Source organism: Acinonyx jubatus, chromosome B1 (assembly GCF_027475565.1).
Source record: "Acinonyx jubatus isolate Ajub_Pintada_27869175 chromosome B1, VMU_Ajub_asm_v1.0, whole genome shotgun sequence".
Taxonomy (NCBI): domain Eukaryota; kingdom Metazoa; phylum Chordata; class Mammalia; order Carnivora; family Felidae; genus Acinonyx; species Acinonyx jubatus.
Window position 1 is genome coordinate 54419761 of NC_069382.1, and position 19385 is coordinate 54439145.

Here is a 19385-nt window from a genome sequence, read left to right on the forward strand (position 1 = left end):
AGGTACCCTGATAACAGAGTGTGTCTTCAGCCTCTTGCCCTTACCCTTCTTCCTGCCTAAAATGTGATTGGAATGTGTGTAGATGTGGCTACCATCTTGTAAAATGAACAGGAAAGCTACCCAGGAGGGATGGGGGAACAGGAAAGTTGAATGACTCAGGGTCTTTGATAATCCCTGATTGATCATTACTGCTTAACTTTCTCAACTCCAGATTTTATGTTACATGAGGAAAGCAAACCCTATATTGTTGAATCCACTGTTGGCTGGATTTTCTGTTGCTTAAGTTTGAATAAATTTTAATTGGTACCTTGAATAATAGAGAATGATGACTTGAAATGAAGGAGTGATAATGTGGGTGGGGGAAATTGAGAAAAATAAATCGAGTCATTTCTAAATAGCATTAGAAGTGATTGGTTTTATAGGGTGAAGTTGATTTGAGTAATAGTGTGCTGGATTGGGAGTTCAGGAGGGTGCCATTTGCCCTCCTGAGCAGGAGGGTAATAGAAGATTGCTCACACATGATGACATATGACCTTCGCCAGGTCCAATCTATCTCTCCAGTTGTTTCAAATGGTTGCTTGTTCTGGCATTTGGCCAGACCCAGAGCTTTGTTGAGAAAATGCCTGGCCCTGTTCACAGGTACTTTTGTGGTTCACAAGGTACGAATTTTTTTCTGGAAGAAAATTTATGTCAGGCTGTTTATTTTTCACAAAAAGAATATTAAACCTGCCACTTCACTCTTTGATATCTAAAGTGAATGGATTTTTCTATTATCAATAATACATAATACCCACACTTTGGACAAGTACCAAGGAGCTGAAACTTAATTGATTGTGATACAGAACCTGCCAAATATGTGGTTGAAGCAATGAGGTATTTAAGAGAAGGAATCTATACAACACATTAACCATCCATTCCTCAAAGCACTCTAAAAGTTCTCTTTGGATGTCAAGTTAAATAAATAATTAGAAAAAAAAAAGTATGCTAGGGCTACATAAACATAGGTCCTATTAGCTTTTTATCAAGAATTGATAAGGATCCACAAAAACAATAATATCCATGATTTATTGAGCTCTGTGTTAAGCATTTGACATCACCATTTCACACAACAACACCTTCGTTTCAATATTATAATTTCCTATTATCAGATGAGAAAACTGAGGCTCAGGAGGTTAAATAATTTCCCCAAGGCCACATAGCTAGTAAATGAAGGAGGCAGTATACAAACCCAGGTCTGGGATTTGAGATCCTCTGTTTTTTAAAAAATGATACCATACTGTGATCAATAATAGCTGTGCAAGATGTCCACTTTCTCATTCCCAGCCATTGTGAATATGTCTACATGATTAAATTCAGGACATCAAGAAGGGGAGATTATCTTGGATTTTTTGATGGGCCCAACCTAATGACATCTTTCCTGGCTGTGGAGAGAGGGAAATATGACCATGGAAGAATGGTCAGAAAGATACAACTTTGTTGGCTTTGAAGATGGGGGAAGAGATACAGGAGTCAAAGAATGTTGGCAGCCTCTAAAAGTCATAAAGCCAAGGAAACGGACTCCTTTAGAGTCTCCAAAATGCACATGTTTCTGCTGACACCTGATTTTAACCCCATGAGACCCACATCAAACTTCTAACCTCTGCAACAGAAAGATGATAAATTTGTGTTGTTGTAAGCCACGAAGTTTGTGCAGATTGTTATGATAGGAATAAAAAACTAATACATGTGCCAACTCTCTAACATATTTGCTAAATTCTTCCTGACATTTACTTCTGGAAAAAGTATGTGTTCACTCAAATTAGCATGAAATGTACTCAAAGCTCAATGATGTTTTTCTTTTTGCCTTAGTTGACCGGAATGCCAGAGCCAATTTTAGACTTCAACTGTAATTATGTTACAGGTAAGAATATTTTTTTTCTGTCTTCTATATGGTTTCTGATCTCTTCTTATATTTTTCTTTTTGCATTTTCATGTGTATATTCACACATGTACTTTTATATCAAGATGTTGCAGAGAGAAAGAACAAGAAAGAAAGAGAGAGAGAGAGAACTAGAGAGAATAAATGGGAATAAGACAGAGTGGAGTTAGGACAGGGAGAGAGAGAGAAAGGAAAACCAGTCAAGTTGTTTTATGAAAGTGGAGAGATGATTTTTATACTGAGATGTGTCAGTGGTATCAAGGGACATGTTTGAATGATTGCTTTTAAAACTTAAGATCATCCTAAAGTTTTGTCCAACTTTATAAATGCTTTGAAAATGGGTATTCTGGGAAGAGGTATTACCTTGCCATTGCTGTTTTTTGCTTATATGTACCTATCGGACCTATGTCTTTCCGGTCACATGCAAATATCCATTTTAGAGATGCAGCCCCACCCTTTCTTGAGGGGATTTACATACAATTACACCCGGACTGTGGTATTGTAATGACACTGCTTTCAATTTTAGCAGGGAGGCTGATGAAAACATAAGAAAGCTGAATGCATTTAAGACAAAGATTTTAATACAAATGAGATTTGGTTTGTACCTTGCTGGGTATACAAAAGGTAGGCTGACCACATTGTCAGAAAGGAGCCACATCATTAATCAGAATCCTGTTCTTGCAGGACGGAAAGTGAATTAGGGAGTCATGATTTCAGAAAAAGAAAAATAGCCTTCTGCCACCTCCATTGCAATATTTATGTAACTAAGCAACAAAATTCTCCTATTTAGCAAAGCCCTAATGATGCTGACAGTACGGTCTTGGAATAATGCTTAATACAACTTCATTATCCCCACCACTCTAGCTCTATTGCATATGCAGTGCCTGATTAGGGAGAACGAGAAGCAGAGTGAATGCTGTTTGGTGCACCTGCATCTAAAAAGACCAAATAAAGTATTGATTTGGATGAATCTAATGACGGTCACTTAGCGTGTTTATCTACTCAGAGCATTCATTTGAGCTGACAAAGAATGCTGTACAACCCACTGTTAAATGTATCCTAGAATTGTAAAGCCTTGATGATTCTGTCATGCTAGGTCACATAGACACAAAAATGGTGACATTGGCTGTTACCAACTCTATTGACACCTGGTTATAGTCTATCTCGAAGGAAGATTTTGAGGAAAACTGAAGATTGAAATCACCTGACGGTTTTTCGTATGTCTTTTGAAACTTGAAAAACCTCCTTTCTGCGTTAAGGTTTCTGTTATTTCTGCAGAAAATCTAATTTTAAGACTCGAGGAAGATTGTTTCTTATTTCCTGCTTCATGCAGAGAAGTTGCTTCAAAGGATACCAATACCTTTGCAGAAATTCTCTTCTTGTATTTTCTCCCCCCTCTCTTTTGACCCTGACTTTTCTTCCAAGTATGCGGTTTCCAAGGGTTATCATCATGGAACAGATGTTAAAGAAAGATGCTGAAAATAAAATCCATGACTGTCTTCGTTCAGAATCTTTTCAAATGTTATTATGGCCTCTAATAAGTGACATTTATGCCATAGCATTTTAAATTAACAAAGCAGTTTAGAGGTATCCTCCCAATTTTTTCAAACGATCTCACCATCCTTTTTATTGACCTTTCTCTGTTATCGGATGCATTTTTATAGTGCCCGAACATAGAGACATAAAGGGGAAATATTTAATGTTTCCTTCTGCCATTTCTGTGGTGACATGCAACACTTACAGCACATGACCCTAGACGATTTTATTTCTCTTAGAATTAAAATAAAAATAAAAAAGGATAAAAAAACGAGCACACACATAACTTCTTTAGAAGTGAGGGGTAGACTAAGTGGAAATAATCTAACTTAGGCTAGCAGTGAGAGGTCAAATCCTCTTCTGATTCTTCACTGGTAAAGAGACACACATTAAATCAGGCCATTCAGATCCAACACAACTGTTTATATATCCTCAACTAGCTTGACAAAAGGTTAATGTGGTCAGCTATTTTTATTTTTGCTTATATTACTTTGGCAAAACTTTTCACTTTGAATACTATTCTGGTGTTCCAGAGGGGGGGAAGAAACCTCTTGGCAAATTGTTTACTTATAACAATAATAAATTACATAAAAATACATCTTGACCTATAGATTTGGCAAACTGTTCTCAACCCCACCTCCTTCCTTTTTATTTTTAAAATGTGTATTTTGATAGGGCACACATGTGGGCGTCTGCATGAGCAGGGGAGGGCCGAGAAAGAGGGAGAGAGAGAATTCCAAGCAGGCTCCAGGCTTAGCACAGACTCCAATGCGGGGACTCAATCCTATAATTGTGAGATCTTGACCTGAGTCAAGAGTGGACCTTAACCAAATGCATCACCCTGACACCCCAACCTCACCCCCTTCCTGAGTCAAGTACGTTATTTCAATTGTCTACTTGCATTTAGAAGTTAGGAAACCTTCTTCATATCAACTTGTTCTAGTGGCATTATGGCTTATAGAAAGGAGAGAAGGCAGACTTTTTTTTTTTTTTCATAACGTATGCCTGATATTGGGCTAGGTGTACTTAGTACATTGTCTCAATTACTTTCCACTTATGAAAAAGTGTCATTTGCTTCATTTTACAAATGAGAACATTGAGGGTCAAAGGAATATTGTAATTGGTTCTAGGTCACCCAACTAAATAAGCGACAGGGCATGGATTGAAACTCAGACTTTTCTGACTTGAAAACATTTTTTTACATTGCCTGCATTTTGAAAATTCGTGCTTGGATCTGAGCTTCAGACATGTAGACAGATCTGAATCATTTTGAATATGTCTCCTTTTTATGAAAGCAGAGAGGGTTAATTTAATTACTAGTTTCTCTTTTAAACTGTGCTCAACTATAATTTAAATGTATATATTATTATGCAATTACATGAAAATGAACCCACAAGGGTAACTCCTTTTGATGCTTTCCAAAGGAGATAATTCTAGCTATTTGTCCATTATGATGTTGTAACTTAAACTTCATAGAAATTGAAGAGTGTTTTTATTGAGTTGTTAATTTTGAAGAGCTTTATATATATGCTTGAGGATTTTTTTTGTATAATTTCTTTTTGTAATTATGGTATAACAATTGTGAACTAATACATGTATATTTAACAAAAAATTACAACTTAAAAAACTTCACCTTTTTTAAAATCATGAATTATCATGATGAAGTAAATTCTCTAAATATGTGCACAACAGAGCTACAGTTATTCAGTTGCTAATAGGTCACAATCTTTCTAACCGTAATTTGAATAGATGTATATAAAACAAGTCATTTTGCCACCTAGTTAGTTTTTAGCAGATGTAAACATTCTTAATATGACACTCCAGCAATGTTACTTACATTTGTAATCTTGAAACTGTGGTTGTGTATATTTAAAAGCTTTCCCAGCTGAGTGATGACATTCACTTCTTATTATGAACTGGTAAATCAATCGTTGGAAGAAAAAATGAGGAACACGTATGCATACAGAGAGACAGATACATCTAGCCTCTACAGGAGACTTTACTGTGATTTATTGGTCCTTTAACGTCTCCTCAGGCTTTTTTCTCCTTTTAGGTATATTCCTGGAGATCCATTAAGACTTTTTGGAGAATGTATTAATTTTTCAAGCCAGCAGGATATCATTTAGCCAATAAATAGGTTTATAGCATCAGTTTCATTCAGGGCTTAGAGACCTTTTATTTTCTAAGGCTTCGTATGTTGGATTCCAGCATCTGTGTGTTGTGTCCATGTATGTTATACAGTGGTGGTGGGAACTGTTGTAGTAGTAATCTGGCATGCTGTATTTTCATTCAACTGGGATTTCTAAAGGCATATAAGGATTATATTCATTTTTTTCTCTCCTAACACCCCATCAATTGGTACTCATCTGGCATCTTTATTAATTCTCTACAACTATCTAGCATTCATTTTGACCAATATGTTGTACCTCATGGGTATTGGATTTAGCACACTGAACACCTGATGTTCATTCTTTAGGAAATGACCTTTGGTCTAATTTAATGAGGATCAAATTTGAGTCAGGTGTAGTAAATAGAGCTTTCCTCTTGATGACATGATTTACTAGAATGTCTAAGTAGCAAGTTCTTTGTAGGATGGTGCCTCTTATTGGTATAAATCCAATGTTGGTATTATTAGACAATTTCAGAAGATGGCTTAAAATTTTGAAGTGTTTCGGGTAGGGCTTTATTTTGGCTACTGACAAATAAAATGAATTTCTTTTAGCTTAATGCTATATTTTCACATAATGTGTCATTAATGTTTAATGCTTGCAAGATATCATTTGTGCTAAGTCCCAGGGATTTAATTACTAAAATTATTAATGTATGGAGCCATCCACAAAATTTTGCATTTTATGTCTACTTAAAACCATGATTTTGAAATCAGTTGTATCTGTAGATAGTTATTATTTATTAAGCACCTTTTAATATGTGTAAAATACATAGTACATGAAAAATTAGATAAACTCAAAACATTAATTCTCTTAAAAAAATTAGGAAACTATTATGAAAGACAACAAACTAATTTGCTTAAATTGCCTTTTCCATAGTGAGACTGACTATAATATATGCACTTGTAAAATGCAAAAACCATGGCAAGCATTTAGAAAACTGTACAAATCAAAAATTATCTGAAATAGAAGTAGCCATGACAAAACATAACTTCTGCTTTGGTGAGTTTAAGATGATCTGAATTGGTTTCTAGTTGTGACACAGAAAAAAAAAAGAAGTTAAGGTTGGGGAAGCACTTCCCTGGGGTCATCCAAAGTTGTATTGCTATGGGTTCAGGAAACTCAAAATCCCTCAAAACTCATGGGCCAGCTCCTGGGAATGAGCAAAAACTATCCAAAGCAACTATTGGGAACTTTCAGCCTGAAGCGTGCTACTCACAATGCCAGCCATCCAGAAGATAAGGAGCTTGTCTCAGATGTAAATCAACACATGGTTCCCTTCATTGAGAAAATCTTAGTATAAAAAATATATATATTAGCTGAACTGCTGCTCCATGACATAGCTTTGATGCAAGTTCCTTATCTTGTCAGATAGACTTGCCAGAGAGACTGGCAGCTAGTCCATGAACCACACTTTGAGTAGCATTGGCCTAGAGCAGAGCTTTTCAATCTAGGCACTATGGACATGTAGGACTAGCTTGTCCAAACTACTTGACTGTGTGGGCTGTCCTGTATTGGATGCGTGTAGGACATCACTAGTCGCCACCGGCACCTGCCTCAGAGAGTTGTGATGATCAAAATGTTTCCTAAGATAGGCAATATTCCATTAGTGGGGGTGGGGGTGGGAATGGGGGCAAAATCGCCCCAGTTGTGATCTACTGGCCTAGAGGATTTATTTCTTAACTTCTAAGTGATGTCTCTATTGGTACCATTCATAGCATCTGAATGCCAATCTATGGATAAAGTACAAAGTACAAGAGGGGTGCCTGGGTGGCTCAGTTGGCTAAGAATCTGACTTCAGCTTAGGTCATGAGCTCATGGTTCATGGGTTCAAGCCCCACACGAGGCTCTGTGTTGACAGCTCGGAGCCTGGAGCCTGCTTCAGATTCTGTCTTCCCATCTCTCTGCCCTTTCCCTGCTTGTGTTCTGTCTCTCTCTGTCTCTGTCTCTGTCTCTCTCTCAAAAATAAATAAACATTAAAAAAAAAGTACACGAATTTATTTAGGACTTACTACTTCAGTTTTCCATTAAACAATTACTTTATGACATAACATAGTATACTTAGTGTGTTTAAAGTAATACACAAGGGGTGCCTGGATGGCTCAGTCGGTTGAGCGTCCAACTTCGGCTCAGGTCATGATCTCTCTGTCTGTGAGTTCAAGCCCCGTGTCAGGCTCTGTGCTGACAGCTGACAGCTGGGAGCCTGGAGCCTGTTTCAGATTCTGTGTCTCCCTCTCTCTCTGACCCTCCCCCATTCATGCTCTGTCTCTGTCTCTGTCTCTCTCTGTCAAAAATAAACATCAAAAAATTTTTTAAAAAGAATAAAGTAATACACAAGGTTATAAAGAGTTCATATATTTTTTTCTACAGAGGTATTCAAGGCCTAACACCAGGAACACAGCCTGATCTATCTCTGGAAATGGTTTTAACTGACACGAACAGGATCAGTTAGTTATCTTTACCATTATAAAAAGTAGAAAATAAATTAAGCCCTGGTATTTAAACAGAACTGTTAATTAAAAATGTCTTTTTATAATGAAATTAACTATGTACTGAAATGTTAGAAAATATGTTCCTGACCAACTGTTCTCTGAATGCAAAAGCCATATGTTTGCTTTCTTCTGGTTATTTATAAATAATAGGAGTAATAACAATAGCAATACAATAACACGACTTCCTTACATTTGGAGAGTACGTTGTACGTCTCAAAATGCATTCACAGACCTTATTTCTTACATCCTCGGGTCAGTATCTCTGTCTGTTATAACAAAATCTGCAGTCTTCATTCTGGCCTTTCTTATTCTAACAGAAACAAGATAGAGATCACAGGAGCATAGCACACTGGCTTTTCTACACACACACACACACACACACACACACACACACACACACACACACACTGAATGATGTCGCTTTTCTCACTACCTTCATAAAGAACAATGCCCATATAAGTTTTTCTGAATTCTGCCTGATAAAAGAGCCAGTCTAAATCATACTAGAGCCTAAAAAATAAAAAAAAAGTTTGTTTTCAAATAGTGGGTTTACAAGGTTTTCTCTGGTTGTTGTGTTTTTGTTTTTGTTTTGTTTTTTTGTTTTTGTTATTTGTTTTGGTTAAAGTAGTTAGACATTGTGTGTAAGCTGGAAACCAGAAGGTTTTAATGGATCTTACTGACCTGTTATATAGGATTTGATTTATTTCCCCCCTCTTGTTGGGGCAAATGTCAGACTTGGGAGTTGTCAGGTTTAGTAGTGGTGAAGAAAAGGAATATTCTGGAGAATCAGAAATATCAGTGGCATACCTCACTGTTCTAGGTCCTTCAAATGCAGAAAAGCTATATTTGAATCACAGACAGTTATCATGTTAAAACGCAAGATTTAGAAACTTTTGTAACATATTTTAAGATAGCATGGCCCATATACTCACTAATTACTATCAAAAGGCCCTCCTGTTCCTTCTTGCCATCTACCTTACTTCTTTCCTCGTACTGAATTTCAAACAAGTAATTTAAAAAGACCTATGTATTGATTGAAGGGTTCTGTCTGTAAAGCACTGAACTATAACCAAATTAATTGACTGCGGGGCTCCACTGGGCTAAGCAGTTTTCAGAAAAAGTTGATTCTGTCCTAACCGGAGTTTCGCAGTTCTGTATCCTCTCCACTTCGCTCATCCTATTTTCCAACTGAACACCTTTCCTTTTATTCCTTCTTTGGTAAATTAAAACAGTTATTAGATTAGAAACAGTGGTTGAAAAGAAATTCAGAATATAGCCATTCAAAAGACCAGCATAAAATAGTGATGAGTATCTGAATCAGCAAGTATTTCAGGCATTTTAAACTTTACGGAGCTGCACACTGCTTGACATTTGTTGGGGTCTTTCTCTTTAATATAGCAGAGTCTATTTTGTTCCAGAACCTTCTCACTGCCACATGGCTGGGAGCAGACTGCTTGTTGTAAGGTGGATCAGGCACCGTGATGGTGATTAACACTTCCTTTCATGGGGATTCCTCCAAGCTACCCGTGCTACCCCCTTGAGAAGCAAAAAGTCAACAGTATCCTGCATGAGCTCTGCAGGGCTGCAGACTCCAAACAAGATGTAACTGATGGAGAATGGGTTATTACACAATTGGAAACAGACTCCTCAATTCCAACCTTTCTCTATTTTCTGTCTGTTTAAAAACAAATGTCGGGAGGATGTGGAGAAATAGGAACCCTCTTGCACTGTTGGTGGGAATGCAAATTGGTGCAGCCACTCTGGAAAACAGTGTGGAGGTTCCTCAAAAAATTAAAAATAGACCTACCCTATGACCCAGCAATAGCACTGCTAGGAATTGACCCAAGGGATACAGGAGTACTGAGGCATAGGGGCACTTGTGCCCCGATGTGTATAGCAGCACTCTCAACAATAGCCAAATTATGGAAAGAGCCTAAATGTCCATCCACTGATGAATGGATAAAGAAATTGTGGTTTATATACACAGTGGAGTACTACGTGGCAATGAGAAAGAACGAAATGTGGCCCTTTGTAGCAACGTGGATGGAACTGGAGAGTGTGATGCTAAGTGAAATAAGCCATACAGAGAAAGACAGATACCATATGGTTTCACTCTTATGTGGATCCTGAGAAACTTAACAGAAACCCATGGGGGAGGGGAAGGAAAAAAAAAGAGGTTAGAGTGGGAGAGAGCCAAAGCATAAGAGACTCTTAAAAACTAAGAACAAACTGAGGGTTGATGGGGGGTAGGAGGGAGGGGAGGGTGGGTGATGGGTATTGAGGAGGGCACCTTTTGGGATGAGCACTGGGTGTTGTATGGAAACCAATTTGACAATAAATTTCATACATTGAAAAAAAATAAATAAAAACAAATGTTGGTGCAGTGCAGTGAAATATGACACAAAACAGTATTGGTGTTCAATAGGCTGGTGCTCATCTGCTTGTGTAATTAACTTTCTACTTTTTCTTTTATGAGTATCTTATAACAATCAATATAAAAAAATTCCAGGCCTTTTGGAAAATAACGCAAAATATATTTTTTTACCCACTTAAAAATTTTTTAACACTTATCTTTATTTTTTTAACATTTATTTTTATTTAGTTTTGAGAGAGGGAGGGAGAGACAGAGTGCGAGTAGGGAAGGGGCACAGAGAGAGGGGGACAGAGCACCTGAAGCAGGCTCCAGGCCCTGGTGCAGGGCTCGAACTCATGAGTCGTGAGATCATGACTTGAGTCAAAGTCAGACACTTAACCGATTGAGTCACCCAGGTTCTCCCCAGGGTAAAAATTTACCCATTTTTAAAATGCAGTTTTGGATTTCAAATTCACATTTTTTTGTATGTTGACTAAAACTGCAGACATTAGCTTGTGTTATCACTTATGTCCAAGTGACACTATTTATTGAAGGAAGGAGGAAGGAAAGGAACTAATATATGTTCAGAGACGACTGTAAACAATGCATGGTCCAAATGCATTATATTGCTTATTTTCTTCCAATGTTATAGTGGGCAGGCAGATTTCCTATTGTTAGCTATCCATTTTTAAGCCTCCCTCTGAAATATTAAGTCCTTCTCTACTCTCTCAGGTAGGTGTTATGATCATTATGATTCTCATTTTGTAGATAAGGCTAAAATCAGTGAAGTTCCTTGCCCAAGAGCTAATAGTTAAGTAATAAAATCTGAATCAGCAAACAGGTGTTCGTGTGTGTGTGTATGTATTCGTGCGTGTGCATGCACAGGTATCAAAATCCCTAGTTTATCTTAAACCATTCTGTCTCCCTCTATTCCTTTAATTAGACAAAATGTTATTAGCAGCTCTTAAATGCCTGACCCTGAGCTAAGTGCTGAGGGAAGCATGTGGAAGCCCTTGACCTACTGGGACTCAGAGTCTTAGTAAAGAGATCAAATTTACATAGCAGCTAGTGATGTGACTAAAGACCGCTTTTATTTTTAACCACTTGGTCTCACACGTGGCTCTAAAAGGTAGTTATCTCACCAAATATACGATTTCACTTATATCTACATATGGAATCTAAAAAGCAAAACAAATGAACAAGGGAAACAGAGAGATAAAATTGTAGAGACAAAGAACAAACTGATGGTTGCCAGAGGGGGCAGAGGAGGGGGGATGTACTAAATAGGTGAAAGGGTTAAGAGATATAATCTTCCAACTGTAAAATAAATAAGTCATGGAGATGTAATATACAGCATGGGGAATATAGTCGATCATATTGTTAAAACTTTGCATCATGAAGATAGATGGTAACCAGACTTACCATGGTGATCATTTTGTAATGTATATAAATATTGAATCACTAGGTCTTACACCTGAAGCATAATATTATACATCAATTATATGTCAATAAAATTACCTTATAATTTAGGAATATTGTATCTTGCATGTAAAGCTGTGAGAGAAAGCCAAGCAGGGCTTCTTTCTCTGAGGGGCTGAGTGAAGGGATAGTGAAAGCTCACTAACTTGATGAAAATAAAACAACTGAGACAGCAAAAGGAAGATGGCAGGAGGAAGATGAAAAATATGGGCAAAGAGTATGATTTAACAACACATGGTCTTTGTCCCTCAGTTTGTTTTCTGGAATAGCTCTCTGCATTCAGACTTGAGTCTAACTAGAAAGATCTGCAGTTTAAAAAGCCAACACTATTGCATTAGTAAAGATGAGAGACGATGACGGGTTTAACCAAGACAATGACAGTGGGGTTGGAGATTAGGGATGGATTTGAGATCCATTCAAGAGAACCATATATAGGCCTTGGTGACTGATTATAAAGAATTGGTTTAGGCAGAATCCCTGGTTTTTGGCTTGAGGCCATTATGATTTGGTGAGCCTGTGGTGAGCATCTTGCTTTCCTATAAAAAGGAGATGTGATGGTTAATTTTATATGTCAACTTGGGTAGGTCACGGTGCCCAGATATGTGGTTAAATATTATTCTGGATGTTTCTGTGAGGGTGTCTTTTGGAAAAGATTAGCATTTATATTGGTGGAATTTGAGGGGCACCTGGGTCAGTTGGTTGAACATCTGACTTTGGCTCAGGTCATGATCTCACGGTTTGTGAATTTGAGTCCCACATCAGGCTCTCTACTTTCAGCAGAGCCCACTTTGGATCATCTGTCACTCTCTCTCTCTGCCCCTCCCATGCTCATGCTCTGTCTCTCTCTCAATAATAAATAAATGCTAAAAAAATTTAAATAAAAAAATGAATAAACATTAAATAAAGACAGAAAGAAACAAACAAATAAATAGGTGGAATTTGAGTACAGCAGAATGTCCTCTGTAATGTGGGTGAGTGGGCCTCATCCAATCAGTTGAAGGCCTAAATAGAATGAAAGACTGATTTGCCCCAGCAAGAGGGAATTCTGCCAGTAGAAAACCTTCAGGCTTGAGTTGCAACATCACCTCTTTCCAGTGTCTCCAGCCTGCCACCCTTCCCTGTAGATTTTAAAGTCAGCCTCCATCATTGTGTGAGCCAATTCCTTAAAATGAAATTTCTCTCTCTCTCTATGTATACAACTTATTGGTTGTGTTCTCCTGGAGAACTATGAATAACACAGGATATAGAAATATTAAATTTCTTACAGAGTTGCCTAAGGGAAAAAGAGCCGTGGCTGAAATGCACATATATCATAACAGTTAATAAATATTCAAATATAAATTCTTATAAAGACAAGTAAACATTATACACCACCCAAGACACAGGTGTACTGCATTCTCTAAGGATCCCAACATACCAGTCCATCAGGGAGTATAAAGTCACTTTATAGACAGAGAAATTGAGCCAGAGGTTATATGGTGTGCTCCAGGTCTGGGATTCATACTGGGATTCATACTCAGGTATGTTCACCTTTAAAATCTGTGTTCTTGACCTTCTACCTCAGTAGCTTCTCTTTAAAAGTTTTTCTGTTTACAGTTTTTCAATAAAGAATAGTTTTGGTGATGCCTATGCAATGCATACAGGTTTCCAAGCACTATTCTAAAAGTTGTATATGTCGCAACTCATTTAATCCTTATAATGATCCTGTATTATAGGTGCAACAGACACAGAAATTATGTGAGATAAATGTTACATGGAAACTTGTGGGGTTATTTTATGAAGGCAGGATGGAGAAAAGGAACTCTTATTTCTTCAGAGACTACCAGAAGTTTGCTCTTTCCACTAAGCTTTTTTAAGAAGAAAAATGGTATTCAAGATGTATAGTCGGAAAGAATGGAAAAACAATAATCTGACATCAAAACTATTTAGCTTTTGAAAACAACTTATAATACATCTGTTCATGACTTATATTGTTATAGTTTACTGAAATATGTTTTTTCTTACTGTACAAATAATGCATATCCAACTACTGCTAAGAATCTGCCTCATATACTAATAACACACCCACCCAAGCACTCACACATCCACCCCTACACTCCTACATAGACATGTTCATGAAAAAAATACTGACTGCTAAACTGAACGGTCACTCTTAGTCCTCAGCTTCTCTTGAAACACTCTCTTCCCTGTCTTCCAAGACATCACACACTCTCATTTTCCTATGGCTTCCCTGATTGCTCCTGCTTCTTTACTTCCTCCTTACCAACGTGACCTCTAAACTTAGGACCGTGTTCAAAGGTTCAGTCTTGGGCTCTTTTCTTTTCTGCTCATTCTTCCACGAATGCATCCAGGCTAATGGCTGTAAATACCATTTTTATGTTGATATTACATAAATCTATTGCTCAGAACCTCGTTCTTGAAGTCCAACTCCATACTTTATATTCAGCACATCCACTTAGAAATCTAATAATCGTGCCAAAATTTGAACATTAATATGTTCTAAATAAACTTCCTTCCAAACCTGTTTCTCCTCAGGAAGTGGCAACACCACTGTTCCTGTTGTTCAGGTCAGATCCTTGGATTCACCTTTGAACCTCATCCTTTTCTTCTAGCGTACATCCAATTTGCCTCTCTCATGTGTATTCAACCCAGAAACCAGAGGGAATCTTTTAAAAATGCAAGCCTACTGAGTCAGTGCCATGACTTAGCTTGGGATCTTTAAAGAGCTCCTGATCTCATCGAGAGTAAAAGGAAGATTCTTTCCCAAGTGCTCCAGGGCTCTAAAGGATCTGAACATCTTTCTCCTCATTCATTTGGCTCCAGCCACAGTGGTCTCCATGCTGTTTATGGAACCTATTGGAAAACTCTCACCCAAGGCATTTGTGCATGTTGTTTCATCTGCCTACAAGGCTTTCTCATAGACAGGGCTCACCCTCTCACAATCATACAACTGTTAGGTCATCTAAACATTTTTTCTGATTAACTATTTTAAAATTCAATTACGTTCTTTCTACCACATATGGTATGCCCTATTTTTCTTTTCTGACTTATTCTGCCCTACAGCACTTACTGAAATTTGACATACTTTTATTTTACATGTTTGTTTATTAATGAAGTTTCTTTTTCTATAGCTTGCAAGCTCAATGAGGGCAGATGGTTCAATCTGCTCTCTCCTTCCCCACCCCTATGTATCCTCTGTACCTATGAGTTGCCTGGCATATGATGGGGGCCTATTAAGCACTTGTTGAATATTCAATGATTGCTGAGTAAATATTTAACATAATCAAGATTGTACTATAAATATTGATTTTTGTCTTGCTTTTTCTTGCAGTATTAGTATGAGGAAATTAGATATTTCCTCATATCAATAAATAGATTTTGGGAAAACTTAATTTCATTTTATAAAAATTGTCGATTGAATAACTAATCAATTAGTATAAATCAGATGGGTCCAATACTAATCCCACATTCCAAATTGAAAGCATTCTTTCCCTAGAAGCGAATTACAAAAGGAAATTTAAATAAATACCCAACAAGTTTGACTCAGATTTTACAAGTCTAGAACCAAAGCAGAAGGGGAGAGTTGGATAATTTTAATTTATCAAGTTAAAATAGCTCAAAGTTTCTATATCCAGTCTAGAGGTGTTGTATTTAATTTAATTTAATTTAATTTAATTTAATTTAATTTTATTTAATTTAATTTAATTTTATTTTATTTTATTTTATTTTATTTTTCATGTTTATGTATTCTGAGAGAGAGAGAGACAGCATGAGCAGGGGAAGGGCAGAGACAGAGGGAAAGAGAGAGAGAATCCCAAGCAGTTTCTGCACTGTCAGCACCGAACCCAATGCGGGGCTAGATCTTACAAACTGAGAGATGATTTGACATGAAATAAAGAGTGGGATGCTCAACCTCCTGAGCCACCCAGGCGCCCCTGTATTCTTATTTTTTGAGTGTCAAAATACCATTTCCCTGTAATGTATTTTAATTTCTTCTTTTCTCGTACATGTGGTGGTTTGCAACTTTGGGCTATTACAAATAAAACTAGTGAAAATCCTTATACTTATTATTTTTTTTAGCACATCTCTGATTCCCTCATGATAAAAGGACAGATGCAAATCAAAATATAAGAACATTTTTGAGACATTTGGGACAATCTTGTTACATTTTGCCAAATTGCTTTCCAAAAACATTATTCTAATTTCCGCTCCCCAACAGAGAAGTAGAGTGCTCCTTTCTCTCACACCCTGCCAACAATAGGAATCATCTTAGAAAAGCAATTATCACCAAATTTATGAGTTATAATGATGTATCTATTAAAGTAATTTACACTCTTTAATTGTAAGTGAAGTTTATGCTTTTCATATGTTTATTAGTCATTTGAAATTTTCTTTCGTTAATCACCAGCTTTTCCATTACTTCTTAGTCTTTGTCATTGTTTATTAAAATATGAAAGTTTCTTTCATAACAAGTATATTAGTGCTCTGCTGGTCACACGGGTGTAACCATTTCTTTTCTGGTCAATATCACTTACCTTTTTTTTTTTTTTGTCTTAAGTTATATAGATCAAATCTACCAATCTGTTCCTTTATGATTGATGATTTTCTTGTTTTCTTTTTTTCTAACTATTATTGTCTTGTTCGTTTTTTTTTAACATTTAGTTCCATAGTTTGTCCTAATTTTATTTTGTCATTGTACAAGGGCATTGTATAAAATCATCACTGTCTCTAGGCTTTCTTAAAAAACTGCTTGGGACTCTCTGTGGAGGGAATGCCTTTCCCTACTCTGGAGGCGGGGCAGCCATGGGCAGGGGCAGGGGCAGGGGGCTGCAGACAGCACAGGCATTTCAGAGAATAAACACATCAAAAACAAAGTTCACCTGCCTGGAATCTCTGAACTGTATCTTTTAGTCTGAGGAGTGTGGCTTCAGTTCTTTCTCCTACAGGCCCCTTTGCTGTGAGTTTCTTAAAGGAAGATCATGGGAAATCAGGCTAGTGAGAATAAAGATGGGTTTCTGAAAGCAGCTTTCTGCTAGATGTGCAATAGACATTTTTAGCCAGCTAAATGGCATTGTGTCATGTCTTTTTGACTCACTTCCATTGCTCTTTGTCACCTTTCCCTTTTCAGCATTGGTTGTGTCCCCAAGCACTTGCATCCACTCTTGCTGGATCAGGAGAGTCAGAATCTCTGAGCCCTGGCAGGTCTGAGGCTGCGAAGTCTCAGTACAGGTGGGAAGAGGTGCCAAGAAGGTGGGAAGGAGAAAAAATTGCAGGTGATCATCACCTCTTTTGACTGGGACAGAAGACCATGTATGCAGTCATGAAAACACCCAGCGTAAAACATAAAAGGAAGGAGTAATGGACATAAATAGAAGCCAATAGTCGAAGATAGAAAACATTGTATTCAACAGAATGCCATTCAGAAGAGCTGTGTATTTTTTCCGCGGAAGAAACACCTTAAAAACCCACTTAGAGTGGAAGACAAGATCCCTAAAGTATATTTATTAACAAAAGATGGTCCCTAAATTTCTCTGCAGAATAAAGAGCTGAAGAATTTTGAGAGTATTGGCCTTGAAGAAAGAAAAGTTAGATGGAGGCTTTCCAGAGGAATGTTACCTGCTTTGTGTTGTTCAGCAGAAGCTATAAAATTATGATATGCTCAGAGTTGGATGTTTGGAAACCAGTGAAGGATTTTTGACCAAAAGTTTAAAGGAAGCTTAAAGGTTGAGTAAGGAAATCAACAAAAGTGGAAAAAAAAATAATGGCTAAAATCACATAAGGCTTATTATGTAGTGGGCACTGTTCCAGGTCCTTTACATAAATTAACTAATTTATTCTCCAAATCCCCCTATAAGTGGGCATTATCACTCTTCCCATTTTGTAGATAAGCAACTTCAGGCAGAGTCAGGTTAAGTCATTTGCCAGGTTATTCAGCTGATAAATGGTAGAACCAGAAACAGAACCCACAGCATTTGTTTTCAGAACTGCTTATTTAATTTAAAATAACATACGTCTGTGGGAAAAAAAGGAAGTTAGTCCAGGTTTACCAAACAACACAATAATTTTTTTAATTGACCTGACCATCTTTGAATTTTATTTTGAAAATTTCTATTGTCTCATTGTGGAGCCATATGAAAAACAATTCTATGTTCTTGAAAAAAATATATTCATAATAGATGTGACCAAAAGAGCAGCGTGATAATTTTTAAGTTTGATTATCATCTTCTTCCTTAGTGACCTTATGTCATCAAAGACCACCTGTAAGCTCGTGGCACCCCTAGCTCCAGCTCCTGAACCCCAGACTCATATATTTTACTTAACATCTGCATCTGGAAATTTAATAGACATTTCAGGCTCCGTATGTCAAAACTAAATTTCCATCTTCCCCGGTAAAACTGCTCCATGCCAAGACTTCTCCAGTTTGGCTGATGGGACAGCAGTCTTCCAGCAGTTCAGGTCCCAAACCTTGCAGTCATCCCTGGCTCTTTTTCCTCACAACCCACATCCTACCTATCAGAAAATCCTATTGTTCTATCTGTGTGGTAGGCACAAAATGGCCCTCAATGATTCCTTTCTTCTGGTATTCATGACATGGTATAATCTCTTCCATTTGAGTGTGGACTGGAATTATTGACATGTTACTAATGAATCAAATATGAAGAAGTGATGGGATATTGCTTCTGAGGTTAGGTTACAAAAAGATTGTGGTTTCCATCTTTGGTGTCTTCTCATGTTCTCTTTTGGGCTATGGACTCTGGTGAAAGCCAGCTGCCATGTTGTGAAGCAGCTAGGATAGAGTTAATGTAACATCAATGAACAGAGAAGCAACACCTAGAAATGATCTCTCAACTATTTTGTGAATGTACCAACATTTTATACATCTGATGGTATTCCTTTTACTGCAGCTGATCCAGATTACCAAGAGAAGTATCAAGAGTTACTTGAAAGAGAGGACTTTTTTCCAGATTATGAAGAAAATGGTATAGACCAATCGGCAGCTGGTGATCCATATTTGGATGATGGTGATGATGAAATGGACCCAGAGACAGAAGAAGCTTATAACAATTTGGTTTGGACTCAGAGCATAAGTGAAAGCGATAAAGCCAAATTTCAGCATATCAGTTTTATAAAGCAATTTGGGTTATGGTGATTTGGCAGAACATAGAAAATGAAGAAAATGTGTCACACTTAGACCAAATTAAGGATGTTGAGTTATGTTACTGATGTATGCAACTTTAATGTTGCATAACACTATCTGCCAAAAGAAACTTTATTCTCTATAGCTTAAACTTAAAATGTATATATGTATACACATATGTTTATATTTATATATTATGTACAGTTAATTCCTCTCTTTTGGTTACAGTACAATTGGTTTTGAAATAAATCAAATAAAAAAAAAGGAACAGCAGGAGAATGAACTTGGAAGGGGATCTTTA

At 37.1% G+C, this 19385-nt stretch overlaps 2 protein-coding genes across 6 annotated transcripts in view; one reads left to right on the forward strand and one right to left on the reverse strand.

Moving 5' to 3' along the window:
* GALNTL6 (polypeptide N-acetylgalactosaminyltransferase like 6) overlaps positions 1-19385 on the reverse strand; it is a 1179553-nt gene that overhangs the window by 301324 nt on the left and 858844 nt on the right. The gene's annotated exons all lie outside the window — the stretch shown is intronic.
* LOC113602271 (polyadenylate-binding protein-interacting protein 1-like) lies at positions 1847-19221 on the forward strand. 2 transcript variants are annotated; one of them, XR_008296037.1, is made up of 3 exons: positions 1847-1900; positions 17075-17441; positions 18852-19221. XR_008296037.1 is itself a non-coding variant. In XM_027068983.2 (2 exons), exons 1-2 carry the CDS (start codon positions 1858-1860, stop codon positions 19094-19096), a joined length of 288 nt encoding a protein of 95 aa, XP_026924784.1. In that variant the 5' UTR covers positions 1850-1857; the 3' UTR covers positions 19097-19221. The 2 variants fall into 2 exon arrangements, 1 of the variants encoding a protein (XP_026924784.1); XM_027068983.2 differs by lacking the exon at positions 17075-17441 and having other exon boundaries at positions 1850-1900.

Coding starts and splice junctions, on each gene's coding strand:
- LOC113602271 (XM_027068983.2), top strand. CDS start 1,858: ATGCCAGAGCCAATTTTAGACTTCAACTGTAATTATGTTACAG. Junction 1,901..18,851: donor CAACTGTAATTATGTTACAG/GTAAGAATATTT, acceptor CTTTTACTGCAG/CTGATCCAGATTACCAAGAG.